The sequence below is a fragment of the Pseudophryne corroboree genome, chromosome 2 (assembly GCF_028390025.1).
Source record: "Pseudophryne corroboree isolate aPseCor3 chromosome 2, aPseCor3.hap2, whole genome shotgun sequence".
Taxonomy (NCBI): domain Eukaryota; kingdom Metazoa; phylum Chordata; class Amphibia; order Anura; family Myobatrachidae; genus Pseudophryne; species Pseudophryne corroboree.
In genome coordinates, this window is record NC_086445.1 from 266,426,038 (window position 1) to 266,440,666 (window position 14,629).

General features: G+C 45.1%; 1 protein-coding gene across 2 annotated transcripts in view; it reads right to left on the reverse strand.

Moving 5' to 3' along the window:
• Positions 1 to 14,629, reverse strand: part of LOC135015220 (activin receptor type-1-like) — a 188,597-nt gene that overhangs the window by 95,349 nt on the left and 78,619 nt on the right. For both annotated transcript variants that reach the window (XM_063952785.1, XM_063952786.1), the window contains exons 5-6: positions 14,366 to 14,465; positions 282 to 428 (exon numbers count right to left, since the gene is read on the reverse strand). In XM_063952785.1, the coding sequence (XP_063808855.1) occupies positions 282 to 428; positions 14,366 to 14,465 (247 nt within the window). The remainder of the gene's footprint in view (positions 1 to 281; positions 429 to 14,365; positions 14,466 to 14,629) is intronic.

Below are 14,629 nucleotides of genomic sequence, written 5' to 3' on the forward strand. Positions count from 1 at the left end.
AAACGTTGGACTGCAAATTGTTATTATGACATATTAAAAGCACTTTACTGCACTTTTTGAACCAGTCTCCGAGTGCCGCTGTATGGGATAGAGCTGTTTTCTATAATGGATTTCCAGAGGGCACCGTAGCACAATATTACTGATTAGGTGAGTGCCGATCCGCCTGTAAAACCTATATATATATATATATATATATATATATATATAAAATTAAATATATCATATATTGCAGGCAAGAAGCAACATAAGAAACAAAAAAATCAACTAACTGTATACCTTACCCAAAATATTTTCATGACGCAGCAAAACAGTGTTGTATATTTCAGTTTCTCTAAACCAAGACTGTTCGTCTCGAGAAGAAAAAATCTTAACAGCCACATTCTCCCCCTGCCACGTGCCTCTCCATACTTCCCCGTATCGCCCTTTACCTAGAAATAAATAAACAATGTTTTACATTCCAGTCATTGTAAAGGGCCCTATACACTAGAATGATGATGCCCGATTTCATCCGATTTCAGGCATTCGGCCCGATATACTGGATGAAATTGGGCATTTTGGAGGTGTTTCCGATCCGATGCGCGTTCCCGTGAGCATCGGATCGGATCCTCCAGATTGAACATGCTGCACTCGTGATATGTCCGACCCCGCAGGCATGGCTGGGATCGCACAAGAAAGGACAGCATACGATGTATCTTGGCGGATCCTGCCACCCGGGAGGCTGCCGGGGTGATCGCCTGCGACATGAAGGTCGGACATGTCGCATTAGTGTATGGGGCCCTTAACGCTGATAACCATCAGGCAATTATTTCACAGGCACATTAAAATGCTAAAATATTTGTTTAAACTTATTTGTGTACCTTTTCTTATGGAGAAAAATAATTATACTGTCACATTTTACTGCTTATACAATGGCAGCATTATACGGTTCTGATACACAATATAGACATTAAAAAGATAGACAGTCATTAGGTTGACAGTAAAAAATCGACAGTCAAAAGGTCGACGGGGTCAAAGGGTCGACACAAAAAAATTGGGGTGTTGTTCTGTGTTTTTAAAAGATTTTTACCCTAATTTGTTGAAATATGTCCGCTCGCCGCAAGATTACTTTTTTTTGTGACATGGATAGTCAATTTGATGAAATGCGTCCCCTCGTGGGCTCGCTTGACACGCTTCGGGCGCCACAAGGTTACTAAAGGTAATAGTTTGAGACATAGGAGGTAATTCAGATCTGATCGCTAGGCTGATAATTTTGCTGTCCTGCGATCAGATAGTCGCCGCCTCCAGGGGGAGTGTAAATTCGCTGTGCAAGTGTGCAATCGCATGTGTACACCGAGCTGCGAAAATCCACTTTGTGCAGTCTATGCGCAGCCCAGGGCTTACTCCTCCAGTGCGATGAGAACAGGCTGATGTCAGACACCCTCCCTGAAAACGCTTGGACACGCCTGCATTTTTCCAGACACTCCTTGTACACGGTCAGTTGCCACCCACAAACGGCCTTTTCCTTTCAATCACCTTGCGAACGCGAATCAGATTTTTCGCACCATCTCGTCGCTGACCGGCGATGCCTGTTGTTGTCCGACGTGCGGTGTATATGCATGCGCAGTTAGGACCTGATCGCCCGCTGTGCGAAAATGCACAGCAGCGATCAGATCTGAATTACCCCCATGGATAGTAAATGCAGCAACCATTGTAAAAATGTATAAAAACCTAAAAAAAAGTCGACCTTTTGACCCTGTTGACCGGATACCGCATTACAGAGATCCCATCACCAGGTTTGCTGATTACATAGGACTTGAGTTCAGGGCACTAATAAGTGGCCTTACTTGACTGAATCAGCTCCATGACCCAGATTGTCTGGGATAGAGCAATTTATAGAGTGACTTAAGTGCTTAATGGGCCTGATTCAGAGCTGGACTCAAAGGCGATTTTGCGCAGTTGGACGAAGCTTTTTGTACTGAGCATGAGTCAGAGTCGCACAGCGTATGTGCCTCAATGGTCTTAAGACGGAGTTCGTAGTGTGTACAAGAAAGCAGAGTGATTGACCGTTTGTGGGAGGTTACAGGGGGGTGACTCAAAATGCAGGTGTTTCGGGGGCATATCACAGCCAGTGAATGCGTCTTCTTGCATAGTGGTTCTGGCCCCAGGGTCTTACTTGCAGTGGACATTAGGGTTGCCGAGAGGTCCGATGGCTGCAAAATTTGCAAATCTTCTCAGATCTGCTGCGCTCCTCTGAATCAGGCCCAATGTGCTATATGCTTTCCACCAGGTCCTTCTTTGAGAACACCTCACAGCAGTGCAGCTGAGTAACAGTATTATTTATTATTTCTTTTTATTTATAAGGTGCCACAAGTGTTTTGCAGCGCCGTACAAAGGGCATACAATAAAACAGTACAGAGAGACAGAAATTAACATTACAGTAAAAAATAACAAAAATCGAGTACAGGTAACAAAGAGCACCACAATTCTCAATACACAATACAGCTTAGATGTAAGTAGCGAGGAAGTAATCAGCGTACTACTAGGGGCTGGCGGCCATAGATAGAGATGAGCCTTTACCAGCAGGAGAATATGCTGGTAAAGATGGTCGCTTAGTAGGAGAGAGCTGTAAGTGAAATGTGAGGAGAAGAGGGCTTTGACAACAAGAGGGAAGAGGGCAGTGCTCTGAGGAGCTAACAATTTAGTGGGAAGGCATATGACATGAGGTGCAAGCAAGAGGGAGGTAGCCTGATGGCAGGATGTAAGTAAAGCAGAGATGGTCAAGACATGAGGCAGGCGGTTGGAGGAGCAGCCTTAGGACTAGCTTGTTTGAAGTTTTGCAAGGACGGGGAGAGTCATGGAGCAGGGGAGCGCGTTCCACTGAAGGGGTGCAGCACGGGGCAAAATCTTGAACTCGATCATGGGAAGCAGTGACAAGGGTAGAGGGTAGAGTATCATGCTACAAATGGTTACCTGCTGACACTAGCGCTCACGGTTCAGCCTGAGTGGTATGGTGACACTAGCGCTTACAGTTCAGCCTGAGTGGTATGATGACATTAACACTCACGGTTCAGCCTGAGTGTTATGGTGACACTAGTGCTCATGGTTCAGCCTGAGTGGTATGGTGACACTGGCACTCACTGTGCAGCCTGAGTGTTATGGTGACACTAGTGCTCATGGTTCAGCCTGAGTGGTATGGTGACACTGGCACTCACGGTGCAGCCTGAGTGGTATGGGACCATTGTGTAAAAGTGTGATGGTAACAGCTGAATAGCTATAGTAATGCATTTCATAATGTAATTCTGCCCAAATGCAAAAGCAAACTTTTGTTGCAGGATCATGTTGAAATAGGCTTCATAAAGCTGAGTTTTAGGCCCTTTGCTGGTTTTACAAGTGGTCCAGATTCTTTTTACATAACTCCTGAACATAACTGGAGGAGCCAAAAATGGGCATTAGCTAGTGGCAGACATTAGTAAATATACACCTAAGACAAGAGTGTATGATGCTCCAGGACTTGTCTTTGCGTATTCTTACTAGAGATGTGCACCGGACCATTTTTGCTGGATTTAGATTTGGATCTGATTCATCGTCCAGCTTTGAATTTCAATTTGCCAAACAGTTGTGACTGGTTTTGGATTTTTTTTTTCATTGACAAAAAAAGCTAAAATCACTTAATTTGGGTCTTTTTTTGTTCCTAGAATATTATTAACCTCAATAACATAAATTTCCAGTCAATTTTGACCACCTCATAGCTTATTATATTGTTTTCACCATTATTGGGCAAAGGATGCAGCGACTTGGTTGGTTACTAAGCGACAGACAATTTTTTGGAAGAACTACCTCCGATCACTAATGAGGAGGTTGATGAGGAAGGTGCTAATTACATTATAATCTTGTAAAATAAATTTCATGAACTCACTGCAAATGATATAACATAGAGGAGGTGCCTAGATGGCTAATGACCTTACCTCTACTAACTTTGGCCTCACAAATGGAGCAGATGCCTTCACAAACATTGTCAGGATTTGGGTAAAAATAATCCCTCAACCAAGAAGTGGCTTTTTTGGTCTTATGCCCAGGCATCACAATGATTTTCTTTTAATAACCGACAAGAACTGCAGCCACTGGTGGCTGACTTACACAAACAACATCATCAACATCCTCATTTTCAGTGTCAGATAGTAGTAGTACACACATATTTCCCTCATTCTGTTCCACTTCCACACATGAATCCTCAATTTCTATTATGCCCTCATCATCATCTTTACTTGTACTGCTCCCCGCATGTGCAGATGGTGTAGAAATGGTGGTAGGAGTTGAAAGAGGCTTCTCTATGAGGGAAGTGTAAGAAAGGTCAGACTCACACATAGCTAACGTGGACACCCCTAAACGTTCATCAGGAATGTTTGACGGTTCTGAATGTAGTTTGTTCTACTGCCTTAGTGGTTTTAATTTTTTTTACAACTCTTCTAGACTATGAGTGAAAAGTTCTTGCATTGTCATGAAAGGCAGAAAAAGATGCCTCACTGACAGTTGCAGAACCACCACTCAGAAATAAAGGCCAAGGCCTGAGCCATTCCTTGCCACTGCATGTGGTGAATGGCATGTTAGCAATTTTATATCTTTCTGCACCAAACCTTCCCTTTATAAGAGGTGTCCTTTTTTAACACTGTAAATTTGGTTTTTGAATGTAGATGCCCTGACTTAGACCTGCTATGCCCTCGAGCATCGGCTTTAGTAGATGACGTTGCTGGACTAGCGTCGTCATCATGACTGGTGGCAGCAGCTGCTGCACTAGTATTTGGTTGCTCTTCTATAAACTGATAGTTATCAATTTGTCAAGTCGCAGATCACTGTATGGATCACAGAGCTTATAGATGCACACAAACAAAATGCACTTGAGTAAAGCACACCAACCAACCAGTACAAAAACAATAGACATATTATATATATTTTATTTTTCTATTTTTATGCCTGCAGCTCAGTTCCAACTGCTTGGTTCACAGGGCTTATAAGCACACCAACCAACCAGTACAAAAACAATATATATATATATATATATATATATATATATAATATAATTTTTCTATTTTTAAGCCTGCAGCTCAGTTCCAACTGCGTCAATCACAGGGCTTATAAATGCACCAACCAACCAGTACAAAAAAATAGATATACAGTATTTTTTATATATATATATATATATATATATATATATATATTTTCTATTTTTACACCTGCAGCTCAGTTCCAACTGCATGGATCACAGGGCTTATAGATGCATGTGCACATATATACATATATATATATATATATATATATATATACACACACATATAGAACAGCAAATAGGCGGCACTCAGAATAATACAGCCGACTTGCTGTTCTACATTTGGGCTCCTGGCCGGGGAATACGTACGGAGGGCACCGGAGAAGTTATAAGCTGTTTGTGAAGTGCTGCCTTTACGGATTCATTATACATATATATATATATATATATATATATATATAATTTATTTTTTTCTTTCTATTTTTAATCTTGCAGTTCTGTTCAAATTGCGTGGATCACAGGGCTTATAAATGCACGTGAACAGAATGCACTTGAGTAAAGCACAGCCAATACAGCAGAATACAGCGCAACACACAGAAGCGTGCCCCTATATACACAGTCATTATACTGTACAGGCACAATTAGTCTCTGAATGGACACAGTAGAGTATAGTGCCCCTATATACACTGTCACTAAACTGCACACCACCACTTAGTGAAGTCTGGAGTCTCTGGAGTCTGGACACAGCACACCAAAACAGCAGAGTATAGCGCAGCATGCAGTGTGCCCCTATATATACACTGTCACTATACTGCAGCCACTTAGTGAAGTCTGGAGTCTGGACACAGGACAGCCAAAACAGCAGCATGCCTTGAGTGAAATGGAGCCGAGTCCTGGCAGCGGCGCCATATATGGAATCCAAGTTCTGTAAGAAACCGAAGCCAGAAGATGATGGTCGGCCTCGACATGGAATCCGAGTCTTGCAGGAACAATCGAGCCCGCGGCTCGGGTAAGCTCGGATCCCAATGTTCAGAGCAGTTCAGATTGCAAGCAATCCGAACCACTCATCTCTGATTCTTACCTCAGACAATAATTCCCCATTGTGTTGTCAAAAGACAATGGGGAAAAATAAGGCAAACATAAGAAGGTTGATGTACTCGCCTGATGGTACAATAACCAAAGTTGTACGAAAATAATGTGTTGCCTATAATCATTTATCTGATTCTGTCAGAGTGAATGCTGAGAGAATGCTGTTAGACTAGAGTTTGCGTTTCAACAGGAACTGCTGCAAAGTGGTATGGGATTTGCTGCTGGCAGCCCGCAGGCCACAGCACTCTAGCAACCTGTGACAAGTTGGGAGTACCGAGTGAGGTAAAGCAATGCAAGATTCAAAGTAAGAAAATCAGTTGCTGAGGTTGGGAAACTGGCTAAAGTCAGGGTCACAAGCTCAGATGCGTATATAGTAAGTAAGGCTAAGGTCATCATGGACACAGGCACAGGGGGCCTGATTCATATTTATAAGTAAAGCAAAAAAAAGCATGTAACTTTGTGTCTGGGACAAAACCTATTGCCATGCATGGGGAGCAAATACATTTATATTTTTGCAGGCTAAATACTGGCTGCCTTTGCATGTAGCTCACAAATGTTAGCTTTATTTAATGCAATTTATATTTCAGATTAAACACACCCCATTCGAATCTAACTCACTCTGCACATGTTACATCTGCCCCAACTGCAGTGAAACATGGCTTTGCACAGACCGATGAATCAAAATGTTTAATATTTGTCTGTAACAGAAGGCAGTTTGTTCGCCAAAGGGCTAGAGAGCAGTATAATGATTGTCTGCAGGCAACATAAGCATGGTGGAGGTTGCAAGTTTGGGGCTGCGTTTCAGCAAATGAGTTGGGTATTTGGTAAGGATTAATGATGTCCTCAATACTGAGTAATACAGGCAGGTACTTATCCATCATGCAATACCATCAGGTAGGCATCTGATTGGCTCCAAATTTATTCTGCAGCAGGACAATGACCCCAAACATACAGCCAAAGTCATTAAGAACAATCTTCAGCATAAAGAAGAACAAGGAGTCCTGGAATTGATGATATGGCCCCCACAGAGCCCTGATCTCAACATCATCAAGTCTGTCTGGGATTACATGAAGAGACAGAAGGATTTCAGCAACTCTACATCCACGGAAGATCTGTGATCAGTTCTCCAAGATGTTTGGAACAACCTCCCTTCCAAGTTCCTTCACAAACTATGTGCAAGTGTACCTAGAAGAATTTATGCTGTTTTGAAGGTAAAGGGATTTGATTTAGATATTGAAATATTGATTTTGTTGAGATTTCTCTTCTGTTCATTCACTTTGCATTTTGCTAATTGATAAAAATAAACTATTACCACATCTATTTTTATAAGCATTCTTACTTTGCAGCATTTTTTCCACATATATAATATTGTCAGATTTAGACACTCATGTGCAGCCAAGAGAATGATAATACTGGTGCTCAGTTCTTATGATTAGATTTTTGGGGAAGATGTATCAAGCCTTGGAGAGAGGTAAAGTGGAGAAGTTGCCCATAGCAAGAAATCAATTTCTGTTTTTTACATACTGTGCTAGATAATTGTCAGTTAGAAGTGGATTGGTTACTTTGGGCAACTTCTCTATAGAAGACTTGATACATTTCCCCTGAACTGTGGTCAACTAGATTAACAATGTTTTGGATGGGACCACAGCCACAGGCCTCCACATAAAAACAAGCCCACCATTATGACAGCATGATGCTGATCAGATGCCCAACTGGCCACACGCTCGGCTATAAATTATTAGTATTAAAACTGTATTTCTATTTCCTCACAAAATTCAGCAATTTTCCTAATTTTACGTATTTAGGGGTACATTTACTAAGCAGTGATAAGAGCGGAGAAATGAGCCAGTGCAAACTATATCATGACATCAGGGGCGTAACCAGAATTTTGTGGGCCCCATAGCAACATTTTGAAGGGGCCCCCTGTCCCAATGCTTCTAGAGAGACACTTCTCTGCAGTAGTTGGTAATTTTATGCCCTATAATAGTGCCCTAGTTCATTTTCTGAACCATAGTAGAGCCTTATTTAATGTTATGCCCCATAGTAGAGCCCTAGTTTCTTTTATGAATCACAGTAGTGCTTAAGTTTACCCTATGTCACACTTCAGAGCTGCCAGTACACATTATGCCGCACAGTACCCCCAATTCACATTATGATATATAGTGCTCCCTGTTTATATTGTGCCACATTACAGTGCCCCGGTTCATATTATATAACATTAAAATGCCCTCCAGTTCATTTTATACCACACTACATGAGCAGGTCCAGGGGCATACCTAGATATATTGCAGGACCCAAGGAAAAAGTTTGAAATGATCCCTATGTACCACCCAATGGCAAAAAAATAAGAATTTACTCACCGGTAATTCTATTTCTCGTAGTCCGTAGTGGATGCTGGGAACTCCGTAAGGACCATGGGGATAGCGGGCTCCGAAGGAGGCTGGGCACTCTAGAAAGATTTATGACTACCTGGTGTGCACTGGCTCCTCCCACTATGACCCTCCTCCAAGCCTCAGTTAGGACACCGTGCCCGGACGAGCAGACATAATAAGGAAGGATTTAGAATCCCGGATAAGACTCTTACCAGCCACACCAATCACACCGTACAACTCGTGATACTATATCCAGTTTGACAGTATGAAAACAACTGAGCCTCTCAACAGATGGCTCAACAATAACCCTTTAGTTAACAATAACTATTTACAAGTATTGCAGACAATCCGCACTTGGGATGGGCGCCCAGCATCCACTATGGACTACGAGAAATAGAATTACCGGTGAGTAAATTCTTATTTTCTCTAACGTCCTAGTGGATGCTGGGAACTCCGTAAGGACCATGGGGATTATACCAAAGCTCCCAAACGGGCGGGAGAGTGCGGATGACTCTGTAGCACCGAATGAGAGAACTCCAGGTCCTCCTCAGCCAGGGTATCAAATTTGTAGAATTTTGCAAATGTGTTTGCCCCTGACCAAGCAGCTGCTCGGCAAAGTTGTAAAGCCGAGACCCCTCGGGCAGCCGCCCAAGATGAGCCCACCTTCCTTGTGGAATGGGCATTTACAGATTTTGGCTGTGGCATGCCTGCCACAGAATGTGCAAGCTGAATTGTACTACAAATCCAGCGAGCAATAGACTGCTTAGAAGCAGGAGCACCCAGCTTGTTGGGTGCATACAGGATAAACAGCGAGTCAGATTTTCTGACTCCAGCCGTCCTGGAAACATATATTTTCAGGGCCCTGACAACGTCTAGCAACTTGGAGTCCTCCAAATCCTTAGTAGCCGCAGGCACCACAATAGGCTGGTTCAGGTGAAACGCTGACACCACCTTAGGGAGAAACTGGGGACGAGTCCTCAATTCTGCCCTATCCATATGGAAAATCAGATAAGGGCTTTTACATGATAAAGCCGCCAATTCTGACACTCGCCTGGCTGAAGCCAAGGCCAATAACATGACCACTTTCCACGTGAGATATTTCAGATCCACGGTTTTTAGTGGCTCAAACCAATGTGATTTTAAGAAACTCAACATCACGTTGAGATCCCAAGGTGCCACAGGAGGCACAAATGGGGGCTGAATATGCAGCACTCCTTTCACAAATGTCTGAACTTCAGGTACTGAAGCTAGTTCTTTTTGAAAGAAAATCGACAGAGCCGAGATCTGTACTTTAATGGAGCCTAGTTTTAGGCCCAAATTCACTCCTGCTTGCAGGAAATGCAGAAATCGACCTAGTTGAAATTCCTCTGTTGGGGCCTTTTTGGCCTCGTACCATGCAACATATTTCCGCCATATGCGGTGATAATGCTTTGCCGTAACATCTTTCCTGGCCTTAATAAGCGTAGGAATGACTTCTTCCGGAATACCCTTTTCCTTTAGGATCCGGTGTTCAACCGCCATGCCGTCAAACGCAGCCGCGGTAAGTCTTGGAACAGACAGGGCCCCTGTTGTAGCAGGTCCTGTCTGAGCGGTAGAGGCCACGGGTCCTCTGAGAGCATCTCTTGAAGTTCCGGGTACCACGCTCGTCTTGGCCAATCCGGAACCACGAGAATGGTGTTTACTCCTCGCTTTCTTATTATTCTCAATACCTTTGGTATGAGAGGCAGAGGAGGGAACACATAAACCGACTGGTACACCCATGGTGTCACTAGAGCGTCCACAGCTATCGCCTGAGGGTCCCTTGACCTGGCACAATATCTTTTTAACTTTTTGTTGAGGCGGGACGCCATCATGTCCACCTGCGGTTTTTCCCAACGGTTTACCAGCATCTGGAAGACTTCTGGATGAAGTCCCCACTCTCCCGGGTGGAGGTCGTGTCTGCTGAGGAAGTCTGCTTCCCAGTTGTCCACTCCCGGAATGAACACTGCTGACAGTGCTAGTACATGATTCTCCGCCCATCGGAGAATTCTTGTGGCTTCCGCCATCGCCATCCTGCTTCTTGTGCCGCCCTGTCGATTTACATGGGCGACTGCCGTGATGTTGTCTGACTGGATCAGCACCGGCTGGTGTAGGAGCAGGGATTTTGCTTGACTTAGGGCATTGTAGATGGCCCTTAGTTCCAGAATATTTATGTGAAGGGAAGTCTCCTGACTCGACCATAGTCCTTGGAAGTTTCTTCCCTGTGTGACTGCCCCCCAGCCTCGAAGGCTGGCATCCGTGGTCACCAGGACCCAGTCCTGTATGCCGAACCTGCGGCCCTCTAGAAGATGGGCACTCTGCAGCCACCACAGTAGCGACACCCTGGTTCTTGGAGACAGGGTTATCAAGCGATGCATCCGAAGATGCGATCCGGACCACTGGTCCAACAGGTCCCACTGAAAAATTCTGGCATGGAACCTGCCGAAGGGAATTGCTTCGTAAGAAGCCACCATCTTTCCCAGGACCCGCGTGCAGCAATGCACTGATACCTGTTTTGGTTTCAGGAGGTCTCTGACTAGAGATGACAACTCCCTGGCTTTCTCCTCCGGGAGAAACACTTTTTTCTGGACTGTATCCAGAATCATACCCAGGAACAGTAGCCGTGTCGTCGGAACCAGCTGTGACTTTGGGATATTCAGAATCCAGCCGTGCTGGTGCAGCACCTCCTGAGATAGTGCTACTCCCACCAACAACTGTTCCTTGGACCTCGCTTTTATTAGGAGATCGTCCAAGTACGGGATAATTAAAACTCCCCTTTTTCGAAGGAGTATCATCATTTCCGCCATAACCTTGGTAAATACCCTCGGTGCCGTGGACAGTCCAAACGGCAGCGTCTGGAATTGGTAATGGCAATCCTGTACCACAAATCTGAGGTACTCCTGGTGAGGATGGTAAATGGGGACATGCAAGTAAGCATCCTTGATGTCCAGGGATACCATGTAATCCCCCTCGTCCAGGCTCGCAATAACCGCCCTGAGCGATTCCATCTTGAACTTGAATTTTTTTTTTTTTATGTATGTGTTCAAGGATTTCAAATTTAAAATGGGTCTCACCGAACCGTCCGGTTTCGGTACCACAAATAGTGTGGAATAGTAACCCCGGCCTTGTTGAAGTAGGGGTACCTTGATTATCACCTGCTGGGAATACAGCTTGTGAATTGCCGCTAGCACCGCCTCCCTGTCTGAGGGAGCAATCGGCAAGGCAGATTTTAGGAACCGGTGGGGTGGAGACGCCTCGAATTCCAGTTTGTACCCCTGAGATACTATTTGAAGGATCCAGGGATCCACCTGTGAGCGAGCCCACTGATCGCTGAAATTCTTGAGGCGGCCCCCCACCGTACCTGGCTCCGCCTGTGGAGCCCCACCGTCATGCGGCGGACTTGGAAGAAGAAGCGGGGGAGGACTTTTGCTCCTGGGAACCTGCTGTTTGTTGCAGCCTTTTTCCCCTACCTCTGCCTCTGGACAGAAAGGACCCGCCTTTTCCACGCCTGTTTTTCTGGGTCCGAAAGGACTGAACCTGATAAAACGGCGCCTTCTTAGGCTGTGAGGGGACATGGGGTAAAAACGCTGACTTCCCAGACGTTGCTGTGGAAACTAGGTCCGAGAGACCATCCCCAAATAATTCCTCACCCTTATATGGTAACACTTCCATGTGCTTTTTTGAATCTGCATCTCCTGTCCACTGGCGAGTCCATAAGCCTCTCCTAGCCGAAATGGACAATGCACTTACTTTAGATGCCAATCGGCAGATTTCCCTTTGTGCATCTCTCATATATAAGACTGAGTCTTTTATATGGTCTATGGTTAACAGGATCGTGTCTCTGTCTAATGTGTCAATATTTTCTGACAGTTTATCTGACCACGCAGCGGCAGCACTGCACATCCAAGCTGACGCAATAGCTGGCCTAAGTATAATGCCTGTGTGTGTGTGTGTATATACAGACTTCAGGATCGCCTCCTGCTTTCTATCAGCAGGTTCCTTGAGGGCGGCCGTATCCGGAGACGGTAGTGCCACCTTTTTAGACAAACGTGTTAGCGCTTTATCCACTCTAGGGGGTGTTTCCCAACGTGACCTATCCTCTGGCGGGAAAGGGAACGCCATTAGTACCTTCTTAGGAATTACCAATTTTTTATCAGGGAAAGCCCACGCTTCTTCACACACTTCATTTAATTCATCTGATGGGGGAAAAACTACGGGTAGTTTTTTCTCTCCAAACATAATACCCTTTTTTGTGGTACCTGTTCTTATATCAGAAATGTGTAACACCTCTTTCATTGCCTCAATCATGCAGTGAATGGCCTTAGTAGGCATCAGGTTAGACTCATCGTCGTCGACACTGGTGTCAGTATCAGTGTCAACATCTGGGTCTGCTTGTGGTAGCGGGCGTTTTAGAGCCCCTGACGACCCATGCGACGCCTGGGCAGGCACGAGCTGAGAAGTCGGCTGTCCCACATTTGGCATGTCGTTGATTTTCTTATATAAGGAGTCTATACGTGCACTCATTACTTTCCATAAGCCCATCCACTCAGGTGTCTGCCCCGCAGGGGGTGACATCCCTTCTAAAGGCATCTGCTCCGCCTCCACATCATTATCCTCATCAAACATGTCGACACAGCCGTACCGACACACCGCACACACACAAGGAATGCTCCGAATGAGGACAGGACCCACAAAAGCCCTTTGGGGGGACAGAGTGAGAGTATGCCAGCACACACCAGAGCGCTATATAATGCAGGGACTAACTGAGTTATGTCCCCTATAGCTGCTTTTTATATTATATATATATATATATATATATTGCGCCTAAATTTAGTGCCCCCCCTCTCTGTTTTTACCCTGTTCTGAAGTGTAGACTGCAGGGGAGAGCCAGGGAGCTTCCTTCCAGCGGATCTGTGAAGGAGAAATGGCGCCAGTGTGTCTGAGGGAGATAGCTCCGCCCCTTTTCCGCGGCCTATTCTCCCGCTTTTTTCTGGATTCTGGCAGGGGTATTTACCACATATATAGCCTCTGGGGCTATATATTGTGGTATTTTTGCCAGCCAAGGTGTTTTTATTGCTGCTCAGGGCGCCCCCCCCCAGCGCCCTGCATCCTCAGTGACCGGAGTGTGAAGTGTGCATGAGGAGCAATGGCGCACAGCTGCAGTGCTGTGCGCTACCTTGGTGAAGACTGATGTCTTCTGCCGCCGTTTTTCCGGACCTCTTCTTGCTTCTGGCTCTGTAAGGGGGACGGCGGCGCGGCTCCGGGACCGAACACCAAGGACTGGGCCTGTGGTCGATCCCTCTGGAGCTAATGGTGTCCAGTAGCCTAAGAAGCCCAATCCGGCTGCAAGCAGGCGAGTTCGCTTCTTCTCCCCTTAGTCCCTCGCTGCAGTGAGCCTGTTGCCAGCAGGTCTCACTGAAAATAAAAAACCTAAATCTATACTTTCTTTCTAAGGGCTCAGGAGAGCCCCTAGTGTGCATCCAACCTCGGCCGGGCACGAAATCTAACTGAGGCTTGGAGGAGGGTCATAGTGGGAGGAGCCAGTGCACACCAGGTAGTCATAAATCTTTCTAGAGTGCCCAGCCTCCTTCGGAGCCCGCTATCCCCATGGTCCTTACGGAGTTCCCAGCATCCACTAGGACGTTAGAGAAATGTATATAACACATGACAGGGAAGGTGGGCCCCTCTCAGGTCTGGGCCCCATAGCAGCTGCACTGCCTGCACCTATGGTAGCTATGCCCTTGCATGACATAGAAACATAGAATTTGATGGTAGATAAGAACCACCTAGCCCATTTGTAATTGTGATCTATTTTTGCAATTGTTACCATATACATTTCCAGAGTGACTTCTTTATTTCTTACCTACACATTTCAGCAGTGTAACTTGACGAGCCACAGTCCGCTGCACAAGAAATGGGAGCCCAGAGCCACTGCCAGTCGTACAATTGTCATCTAGAAGATCCTGACAAAAAAATGCATTTCTAGTTGTTTTTTAGTTTTTGCTTTTACAAAACTAAGTAAAGCCAGTTAGTTATTATGATTCCCACACTAGAAGCAATAATTACATAGAAAAGACTAAGGAGAAAGGGCCCTGCTCATACGAGATCACAGACTATTGAAGATATA